Source organism: Plutella xylostella, chromosome 16 (assembly GCF_932276165.1).
Source record: "Plutella xylostella chromosome 16, ilPluXylo3.1, whole genome shotgun sequence".
In the NCBI taxonomy this organism is placed as follows: Eukaryota; Metazoa; Arthropoda; class Insecta; order Lepidoptera; family Plutellidae; genus Plutella; species Plutella xylostella.
Window position 1 is genome coordinate 1,156,175 of NC_063996.1, and position 11,266 is coordinate 1,167,440.

At 40.5% G+C, this 11,266-nt stretch overlaps 1 protein-coding gene across 1 annotated transcript; it reads left to right on the forward strand.

Annotated features, from left to right (window-relative positions):
- Positions 1 to 1,816: 1,816 nt before the first annotated feature.
- LOC105382231 (leucine-rich repeat-containing protein 47) lies at positions 1,817 to 11,002 on the forward strand. Its single transcript, XM_048626469.1, has 6 exons — positions 1,817 to 2,563; positions 2,728 to 3,168; positions 3,543 to 3,702; positions 3,965 to 4,067; positions 4,428 to 4,583; positions 10,287 to 11,002. The coding sequence occupies exons 1-6, from the start codon at positions 1,942 to 1,944 to the stop codon at positions 10,395 to 10,397; spliced, it is 1,593 nt and encodes a 530-aa protein (XP_048482426.1). The 5' UTR covers positions 1,817 to 1,941; the 3' UTR covers positions 10,398 to 11,002.
- The last annotated feature ends 264 nt before the right edge of the window (positions 11,003 to 11,266 follow it).

The window sequence follows — 11,266 nt, forward strand, 5'->3', positions numbered from 1 at the left end:
AAAAATATATCATTTTTCATAGAAATTTAGTTGGTCACGTGACTTTTTACTATGGAGAATAAAAATAATTAAATCCTAATCTACCTAAAGATTGTTTAATGAATAACTTAAGTATAAATAAAAGTACTTTCGGCCTGTGATTGTAATTAAATGAGTTATATTTCATTATGACAATAACCATGATTATACTTACCTAAACCTACTAATGAACAATCTGTGATTACTTCAACTTAAGCTTATTATGATATAGGGCTAGAAAATAATTATTTTTTAATAGTGAAATAATTACATATTTAAGTTCATACCATGTTTTTTTTATTGAACTACGTCAATATTATATTATTACTTAGCAATAAAATAACTGTGATTATTTTAAATTAAACTAAATATGTTTATAGGTAATAGTCAAATAATACTGAGATAATTGTATGAAACCTAATCTACCTAAAGATTGTTTAATGAATAACTTAAGTATAAATAAAAGAACATTCGGCCGGTGATTGTAATTAAATGAGTTATATTTCAAACACCGTATTTTATTCTTATCGCTTGAGTGCTACCCTGTACTGCGTCTTCAATAAAACTAATCCCAATTTCACCGGCGGAGGTGGCAGCCACATCAACGCTAATAAAAAAACAAGACAGCACTATTTGTGTGATCCCGGGATAGTAAGGGACGTAATAAATACCGCTTTGCTATCGCTTGTCAAGATGCAACCGATGACACGTTCGTTCACGCGTTCTATGCGTGCGATGCATGCCGGTTAGAAAGGAGACAAGGATAGCAATATTTGTCTGATCACGGAATAGTAAGGGATGACAATAACTGACCTAGGTACTACATCTCCGTAGTCGTCATCGCTATCGTTTGTCAAGATAACAGAGATAAATGTGTGCGTGTATAGGCATACGTTTTCTCTGTACACAGTAAGGTAAAGGCTAAGAGCAAAAGCAATAAAATGTCATACCCAAGATTAGTTTAGATACTATTGATGCAAAGTATGACGAAATAAATGATTTATAGATAAATTCGACATGAGTACTTCAATGCTACGGTGCTATTATTTTTGTGTACTGGCTTGCTTTGGCATTCTCGTCCACTTTGATTTGTATGAAGAATTTGATATAATTATTTAACAGCTTTTATCAAGCTTAAAATTATAATAAATAGAAGCGACTATTTCACGACTATTTTTTGAGACATAATTCAAACCGATAGTCATAGTAGTTCCAAAGATATTCGATATTTTCAAAACCTCCAGCTATAATCCTCCACCAGGGCTGCAGCAAAGTACCTTTATATCTTTGCTATCTTTTGACGACTATTTCTGAAATTTGGCATGTCATTACGACTATTTCACGACTATTTTTTGAGACCTTAACCAAGTCGATAGGCCTTACCGTTTGTTCTGCAGAGGCTGGAGGATTATAGCTGGAGACCTCCAGCTATAATCCTCCATAAAGTATAGCTCTAACTCCGAAAGTATGATACGACTATTTTTTTGGAAAGCACGACTATTTATGACTATTTCACGACTATTTTTTGGCATCATCGGAATTAGTTTCTATTGAGTTTAAATTTTGGAGGATTATAGCTGGAGGCACGTGTTGAACCGCATTACCGCATGCGGAAAAATATTTTCTCTAACCGTAGAAAATAATAATTTGCTTCTACGCGCCGCGCACTGTGCTGCCCCACCCCGACGATGCGTCGTCCTGTTTGACTAAAAGCCAGGTTGTTATTATTCTGAGGGTTGCACGTACACACAGATCAACATAAATTTACGCATGACATCTATGTGACAGCTTCATTTATTTTTATGAAAATTGCCGTGTTTTTTTGGAAGTCAAGTCAACCGTTGACGACGTGGTCTTGAGGTTTTTACACAATAATATCATCATCCCTCCACCATATAACAGTGTTTATCTACCAAAGTCATCATGGGAGTCTGGCAGGAGGTGGCAACCGCCAAATCAGAGAACCGGCATGAGATCAAGCTCGCTGGAGCCGCAATATCCAAGCGGATATCTGAAGAGGGCTTGGACAAGAGTGTCTTCCAGCTGACGAGCATCAACTTGTTGAACATCAGCGACACATGTCTAACAGCCATTCCCGATGAGATCAAGCAGCTGGTCAACCTACAATCACTACTTTTGTTCGGGAACAAGATACAAGAATTCAATGAAAACATAACCTCTTTGCCCAAGTTGAAGGTGCTAGATTTGTCCAGAAACCAGCTGAAGAGTGTGCCGGAGAGCCTGAACAAAATGAAGGAGTTGACCAGCATAAATTTAAGCTCCAATGAGATTGAGAGCATGCCAAAGTTTGTTGATTTTCCTAATCTAATCATAGTTGATATTTCAAACAATAAATTATCAAGCTTCCTGGATTTAGAAGGAGCTGTGTTCCCTCACTTAACTGACTTGAAGCTCAAGGGGAATGTGATAGAGTCTTTGCCTGGCTGTGTGGCCAGCAGTCTGCCATCACTCAAGAACTTTGATATTGGAGACAACCAGTTGAAGACTGTTCCTGGAGAACTTGCAGCTATGTCTAAATTAAAAGGTTAGTTCTATAATAAATATAGATATGGACGATATTTCCAGAAAAAAAATACAAATTTATTAATCTATATTGCATCATTCTCATTTCATTGCACAACATTTTAAAAATGAATATTTCTTGTCCTATTGCCAAATTGTTACAAAATTAAATTTTGATGATTTCAGAACTCAACCTAAAAGGCAACAAATTGGCCGACAAGAGGCTCATGAAGCTTGTGGACCAGTGCCGGACGAAGCAGGTTCTCGACTATGTCAGAGAACACTGCCCCAAGTCTGACCAGAACCCGGCAGCAGGTGGTGGTGGCAAGAAGGGCAAAAAGGGACAGGCCAAAAAACAGGAGGAACCCACCGAGGAGGAAGTCAGTGACCTCTGCCACCTACTGAAGATCCTCCACGTAGAAGATGAAAGCATAAAGGTGAAGATCAAAGAGCCGAACCTAGCGGGCATCAGGCCGTACATCCTGTGCTGCATTGTCAAGGACCTGAAGTTTGACGAAGTGATGTTCAAGAAGTTCATACAACTGCAGACCAAGCTCCATGACACGGTGTGTGACAAGAGGAACGTGGCCACTATTGCCACACATGACTTAAGCATAATTGCTCCAGGTATGCACTCGCCTTTTTTAGATGATGTTAAGTAATGTCTTAGCAGTAATTGCAAGGTAGCAAATGAGCAAGATGGATGGCAAACACAGGCAGGCTGAACTGAAAACAAGAGGACCTGTAGTAAGTTCCACCCAAAGAACTTATCCCCTCCCAGAATAGAATAGAGGTCTTTTAGATCTTGGTCAGTGTCAAAGCAAACTTTTCATCCCAGAATTCCCACATGAAATCTGTTGGGGCCATAGTCATCTGGGGTCAAGAAACTGCTGACAGGCAGGTAGACACAGATGTTTGTAACTCCCTCCTACTTTCCCCCTCCTAAAGGAAACTATTGAAAGCAACAACATCTAGATCATAATGAAACCATTCTTCACCAGGTGACCTAGTCTACACCGCCAAGCCCCCGGCGCGGCTCAAGCTGGTCCCGCTGTCGCGGCTGAAGCCGTGCACCGGCGAGCAGCTGTTCCAGCAACTCACGGCCGAGGCGGAGGCGCTGCGCAAGGAGAAGAAGAGGAATGTGTACTCGGGGATACACAAGTATGGATTCCAATAATTTTAAATAGATCATACATTCAGATAGCAATGTTATGGTAAAAACGCTATGAAATACGACGTTTTTTTACTAATAAGTCACAATGAGACTAAAAAGTCTATTACTATTACATATATTACTTTAATATTATAAAAACCGTTCAGTGATGAAATCCAACCCTGTTATTCCAGTCAAAGTCTATATTAGTGTTTCATAATAATACTTCCCACTCTATGATAGAATAACTCATTTGTTCTCACATTCCAGATACCTGTACCTGCTAGAAGGCAAACCGCGCTACCCGTGCCTCGAAGACGCCAGCGGCAAGGTCATCAGCTTCCCGCCCATCACCAACTCAGATGATACCAAGGTAAACCTCTTTTTGCGCCTATATCAATGAATCTATGAAAATAGTGAATATTCTGTTCAATATGACCTAACTATGGAGCATTTATTTTCTGAGTAAAGCACCGAAGGGAAGGGAAGGTGACTACTTCGGCGCTGTCCTTTTCCATATGTTTGTATAGTATCGTACAACGCTATCGTATTGCCACATTAGCCTGTGATATGAGATCAGGTTTATATTTAATGCGATATATGTTGCTCAGAATAAATAAATTGAAATTGAAATACCTGCCAATGGGCTTGCTATTCACGAACAAAACCCACCAAGCCAGCTATAAATACCAATCATGTAAACTTAACAAAAACTTCCGCTCCTCCCCGCTAGATGTCGCCGGACACCACTGCCATGCTGGTGGAGGTGACGTCGCACGCGTCGCTCGGCGCCTGCAAGACCGTGCTGGACAAGCTGCTGCACGAGCTGCTGCTGCTGGGAGCCGGGGCTGGTGATGATGGGGAGTACAACACGCTGACCGTGCAGCAGGTGCGTTGTAGTTCTGTGTGGGGTCGGTAGATGGCGGTGTTTCATGAAAATGTTCTACTGTACTAGCTACGAGATGGTTTTATTTCTTTCTTGTAACGGTAAATAAAAACCGGCCAAGTGCGAGTCGGGCTCGCGCACAAAGGGTTCCGTAGCAGCAAATCAAAATTACAGTTAAATCAACCTATCTCAAAAACTATAAGAGATACTTTGATCAAACCAAAAATCGTTGAAAGAGTTAATTAGCATGCATCACCTCTATTATGTAGTCTGAGCCTATCTGAAACCTAGTTAAACATTGTGAGATATGGCGTTTCGACTTTCTCCGTGTTCGGCATCATAAGGGTCACAGTGACAGTTAAATAAAGTCCATTTTTCTCTCCACCTTTAATTTGCAAGGTGCGGGTGCCTATATAAATAGAGTGAGTCGCCCGCGCGCCTCAGTTGGTTTTTGATTTTTGAAGTGAACACTTCGGCAAAATGGCTCAATGTAGCCACGGTTCTCGTCGGCTTCGCTCCGACGGGGAAAGGAAAAATATAATATTGAATTTGCGGAGTCCTCGCTGCCGGGAGCTGTAGCGTGATGCGGACCAGGCGGCGCGGGGCGCGGCCGCCGCTACACGTGGCGTCGGGGAGCGGGACCTGCCGGCTGCTGCGCACGCAGCCATTGCTGAGGATTTCGCAACGAAGGTTTGAGTTGATAAGCCGTGAGTAAAATGCTATTATTTACTGCTTTTAAAAGCTCAGCCACTGGTCATAATGCTCCGGCGCTTGGGGTTTTTATCCCACGCAGTAGGGTCCGATTCAATAGTCGTGGTGATGATTGATCACATATTCCGGTCCTACTAGTGGCGCTTGAGCTAGATACTTACATTAATGACCGCTTTAAGTAAAGCATATGTTAATTTTATACAGGAAAAAATAATAAAAATATATTTTTCTACCCTCAATTTCTAATATTTTTAGAAAACAGTTGATAAAAACTTTGCTATTACAATAATGCACTTGATTATAGCTTATGTAAGGCTTTACAAACAGGAGCTTTCCAGGACCGTCATAGGATTTTTTACAGGAAGCACGTGGCTCCGAGTTTCAGTATGTTGGGACATTGTGGCATGTGCGGCGAGTAATGTGATCCGCCGGTACCTACCCGCTGAGGGTAGGCAGGCCGATTCGGTGAAATTGAAGTTTCGTGTAACCTGTACCCGGCCCTGTGCTCCTGCACTGGCCGCCGTCTCGTGGCACCTGCATCGCAGCCTACACCCGGCCCTGCGCTCCTGCCCTGGCCACCGTTTTGTGCCACCTGCATCGCAGCGTACACCCGGTCCTGGCCCTGGCCACCGGTTTGTGCTACCTGCATCGCTGCATAGACCCAGCCATGCACTCCTGCCCTGGCAGCTGTGTTGTCCCACCTGCATCGCTGCGCACACCTGGCACTCCTGTTCTGGTTGCCAGATCCAAACGCCCCCTGTCTGGGAAGAGATTTTATGCTCAGCGGAACCGCCTGCACTATTGCTAGCACGGTCATCATCATCATCAGCCATCATTATGAGTGACTTATTTAGAAGGTATCGAGTAACGTGCGCTATTCATCAGTGATTTTGGCATATGCAGACGAACGTTTACTGCCAAGGTAGGTCATGTTAGCCATACAAGGGCACACCAACGAAGCCTGAGTAACCACCTGCAGTCGCCGTAGCCGCATCGGCATGTATGACGACAAATCGGGTAACGTGCACCGCTTCTAAAAGTGTTATAGCACTTCAATTTGATGCCTCCGCTGAGGTAGGGTATTCTATTAAAGCAGCTTTCTTCTGAACTGCCCAAAGTGACCTGTAGACTGCTCCTGGGGATAGTTGTGCAATCAATTTTTTATTTCGATGTCTCTGCTGAAGAAACTGTCTAATGCAGCTTTTGTCCTAAACTGCCTAAAGATCATTGGACAGCTCATGGGAATGGTGACGCACGGTAAGTACAGGAGCGTTACTCTATACTGATGAGAAACGAACGAACGAGAGCTGTCGTGCAATCGGCACGTTTAATACATACAAACAGATAGAGCGGCTCGCGCCGCAGTGCACTGAAAGTTCGTTTTTCGTCATATAAAGTGACCCCCCAGACACTATCTTAAGGGTCATGACACATCGGCAGATTCCAGCTTTGAGTCTTTTCTTTTCTCGGCTGTGAGCAAAGTGAATCCCACCGGCGAGTGTTCAACCTAAAAGCACTGAGCTAATTCCTGATTTCGTGAAAGTCGCTGTTGCTATACCATACCGCTTCACAAGTTACCGAATTTATTATGATCCTACTGTCGGGTGATCATGATCGGAGTGTCATCGCGGTTTCCGAGTTTCACCATATTAGCTGTCTTCCTTATGTCCCAGTGGATTGTGTGTGTGTGTGTATCCGAGCTCTTTGTTGAAAAATGCGTGAACCTCCTACGCAGCAGCTGTCTACTAGCTGTGTATCGAATAAATCGAGTAACAGTGCTCTTGCACGAGACGACTACCTTTTGGTAAAATTATAACTTCCACTATTCTGGGAACATGCATATATCTACTGTGTACTGTGTATCACATCACGTGTAGCCGCAGCCCTACTCAATGTACGGGGCTAGATAATAAACAATGGCAGTCGCCATTTAATTTCTATGAATTTCGAAGGTCATCATTTGGAGCACAATCCAAAGGGTGAAAGTACCTATTCATGCCTAAACGGCTTCTCTAATGAAAATCTATTTTTAATTCGATTCTGGCGCAAACGTTTCATAACTATTTTTCAACACTCAAATCAAATCAATCAAATCAAATCAAATCGTTTATTTGGTGCTAAGTAAAAGTTCACACTGTATCTGCTGAAACTACTTAGACTGACTGGTTAAGATACAGACGTGCCGTTTTCACAGTTCCATTTTGAGTAATCCTTAACTGTTTTATGGATCTTTCAGTTAGTTACGTAACTAGTTACCAAGTAAAAAATTACTTGTGTCATGCTCGTACTCGCATCTCATTTAGGAGCTCTCTGGCCTCTAGCTGAAGGCTAGAACTGGTATATATATCTACTAAGCTAGTACAGAGTTATAACCGGGCAGCGGTGACGTGGTAGCTGCTTGATTTATTAGAGTTTGCTGAAAACTTTTTAAATAAGTAATAATTATTAGTCATAATATTAACTCTTCGCAGTTCTTTCAGAATGCAATACCAGGTCGCTGAAGTAGGTAACCTTCCTTAGCTGGACAACAACAACAAGGCTTTTTGTTTTAAATAATGTCACAGTTATTCGCCGTTCCACTGTCATATCGATGTCCAAGGACTTTTTCTTGGGTATAGCTAACTACCTAAGTTTACCTATAGATGGCCGCAAGCTATCTGCTGTTGGCGAACTGTCAATTAATAGTCTGATTGATAAGTCAGGCTCGAGGTGGCTCGTCCAACTGTCCATGTTCCCGCCACCATGATTGTTGCTTCCACAGATTAGAGAGTCTATGTTGGCTGTCGTTGCATCAGGTCTGATCAGGTACAACTAACATCTTTACGTAGCATCTTTATTTAATCGAGCTATATTATTTTGTTTTATCTAGGTTGACTTAATGGTTTCAAAATCGAACCTACAACAATGTAAGTAGGTACCTACCTACGTACCTTTGAAGTTGCAACAAGGCGAAGCCTTAAGGTTTTGGCCGAGACCTGCCCTTAGTGTTGACGAACATACCTAAAGGTGACCTTGTTAATGTTTTTCATATGAAGTACTGAACATTTTACTTATCCTGGTGGCATGACTGATCATTTACTTACCCAGTTAAGACATGTTAGCCGGGTTTCATTTATCAACTATTATAATTGTTATTGTTGTGTTAATCAATCTTTATTAATTGATGTCATCTACCAAGGAATGCTGCCAGAGCTCATAATATTCACACATGATGATACAGAATGATAGTAGCCCACAAAATCGGTGGAAAGGCTTATAAAATAACTTTCCTTCCTAGTAGGACTGCACAGGAACTCGTTAACCGTCGAGTTAGTTAAAATACAAAATTAGACTGTGTGTTACTTGTCAATCTAGAATATGAATATAGTGACCTGCATCATGTTTTGAAAAACTGAATACTAAGTTATCCGCCAGTGTCACAGCCTTCATCTAATCTTTTCCAGTAGCTGATGAGGCTGAGATATTTAGTAAAATTATCTTCCCTTCAAGCATCACCCCTCGTTCCAAGGACTAGATGCCGCGCCAGGTGTTGCAGGCCGTGTCGTCGTACAGGGCTGACTGAGCAGGTCCTCGAGGCTCCAGGGTCGGCTGCTGCATTTCTGAGGTCAGTCCAGAATTGCATACCCTAGTCAGCATGTGCTGACCTGAGCCCCAGCGGCCTGGATCGATATTCTACATTTTACAGCTTTTAAATATTGTTGCAAAGTATTTCACTGGTTCCATCCATTCGACTAGTGTATGTTAAAAATATTGCCTTGACAATAACAAGATTTTGATCAATAATTACTTATAAGTATTGCTTTCGAAGAGGCACTGTGTGTATCCATATGTATAAATACCTACCTATATGTATAGGTACATACCTTCCATAACTTTCTGACAAGTCAGGAATAATAAGGAAGTACTTAAGTCTTATGTATACTTATACCTTTCTTTTTAGTATATCTATTACCTAGAAATCTATGCATTATAAATTTATAGATTCAAATATTTATCTACTGATATACTCATCAGTAGCTTATGGGTCACAGTTGGTTTTCTCTCCACCATGCGATAATAAACACATCTCACAATGTTTAACTAGGTTTCAGATAGGCTCAGACTACATAATAGACGCATTTTTCCTGAAATAAAAATGACATATTATGTATCTAGCCTATCTGAAACCTAGTCATTTCTGCATGGTGATATTACAACTGAGGCGCGCGGGCGACTCACTCTATTTATATAGGCACCCGCACCTTGCAAATTAAAGGTGGAGAGAAAAATGGACTTTATTTAACTGTCACTGTGACCCTTATGATGCCGAACACGGAGAAAGTCGAAACGCCATATCTCACAATGTTTAACTAGGTTTCAGATAGGCTAGATACATAATATGTCATTTTTATTTCAGGAAAAATGCGTCTATTTTTTTTAGAATTTTATACCCCGTAGTTATAAAAATAGAGGGGGGGGGACATACTTTTTACGACTTTGAGAGCTGATATCTCAAAAACCTATATCGTTTTTTAGAAAACTTTATATCATTTTAAAAGACCTTTCCATTGATACCCCACACGGGTATGTACATCGAAAAAAAAAATTTCATCCCTCAGTTACATGTATGGGGGGCCCCACCCCCAATTCTTTTTTTTACTATTTAGTGTCATATTTTTGTAGCGGTTCATACAACACATATTCCCATCAAATTTCATCACTGTAGTACTTATAGTTTCCGAGTAAATCGGCTGTGACAGACGGACAGACGGACAGACGGACAGACGGACATGACGAAACTATAAGGGTTCCGTTTTTGCCATTTTGGCTACGGAACCCTAAAAATATATTTATGCTAAATCAAAAGAAAGTAAAAAAATTACTGGTCAACCCTCATCTGCTTTTAGTTTTCAATATAAAACGTAAATTCTCTCATTCATTCATTACATTCTCCAAATTTTTATCTCATATTATCATCTTTCGGTTAACAACAATTAATTTTATTGCGCTTTTCAGGTGAAAGTGGTGGACCCTGAAGGTAACCTGAAGGCGGTGTACCCGTCCCGTACAGACTGCGTGTTCGAGGGAGAGGCCAATGTCAAGGTGCTGCGAATGCCCAAGAAGTAAATTCGACCGACCACAAATACGAGGCCAAACATTGGCTTAGCTATTCCGATCATTACAATACCTTGTTTCATTGATTACATGATACAGACAAACTGAGATGACACGGTGTAGATATGCCAATGTTAAGCCGGATTTATTGGTATGGCTGTCATAATTAAGCTTCAATTTCACAATAGTCGGTTAGATCGTAACCAGGGAAAGGTTGATCAATTATACGTCATGTGCATATTAAATTCTTGACAGATGTGTTAAAAGTCAACCACTAATACCTGGTTATGCTCTAACCGACTATGGAGAAATCGGCACTAAACTTCAGAGATGCCAGACAACCAGTCACGAATGGTTTTGCAGTGAGGCAGCTGAAGTGATCTTTCTGTAAAAACACTTGTATTTTTGTATACTAGCCGTTACATAAGGTAGCAATTGATTGCTGTAGTTGCTCTACCACTTATTTATTTTCACATAAAAAAATATCTGTCGGTAAAAGCGTATAAAAAAAATTATAGAGCTGTTGAGCAGTGAAACATTACAAGTGTTCAACATTTGTTGCCATATCGGTTGATTGTAAACATGATACATAAATTATACATAAAATACGAAAATATGTATAGACAAAAAATATTTATTCCAGTATCAAATTAATTAAATATCCAAAACTAACTATAAATGTATAGTTGATTCTTTCATAGCTGCGTATTTCAAACTTGGTATAAAACAATTTTGTCTGTGATTTCTTTTGAAACATGTAAAAGTTAAACTTTTACCTTGAGTTTACGAGAAATATGTATTATTTTTCTATGTTTTTGTATTCCATATTTGAAGAGGTTTGTGTTGCTTTAAACTAATAAATGTTTCGTCATAATATTATA

Bases quoted from the DNA above. Each gene is read 5' to 3' on its own strand.
- LOC105382231 (XM_048626469.1), top strand. From the start codon at position 1,942: ATGGGAGTCTGGCAGGAGGTGGCAACCGCCAAATCAGAGAACCGGCAT. The intron at 3,169-3,542 runs GTATGCACTCGC...ATTCTTCACCAG, and splicing joins CTTAAGCATAATTGCTCCAG to GTGACCTAGTCTACACCGCC. The intron at 4,068-4,427 runs GTAAACCTCTTT...CCTCCCCGCTAG, and splicing joins CCAACTCAGATGATACCAAG to ATGTCGCCGGACACCACTGC.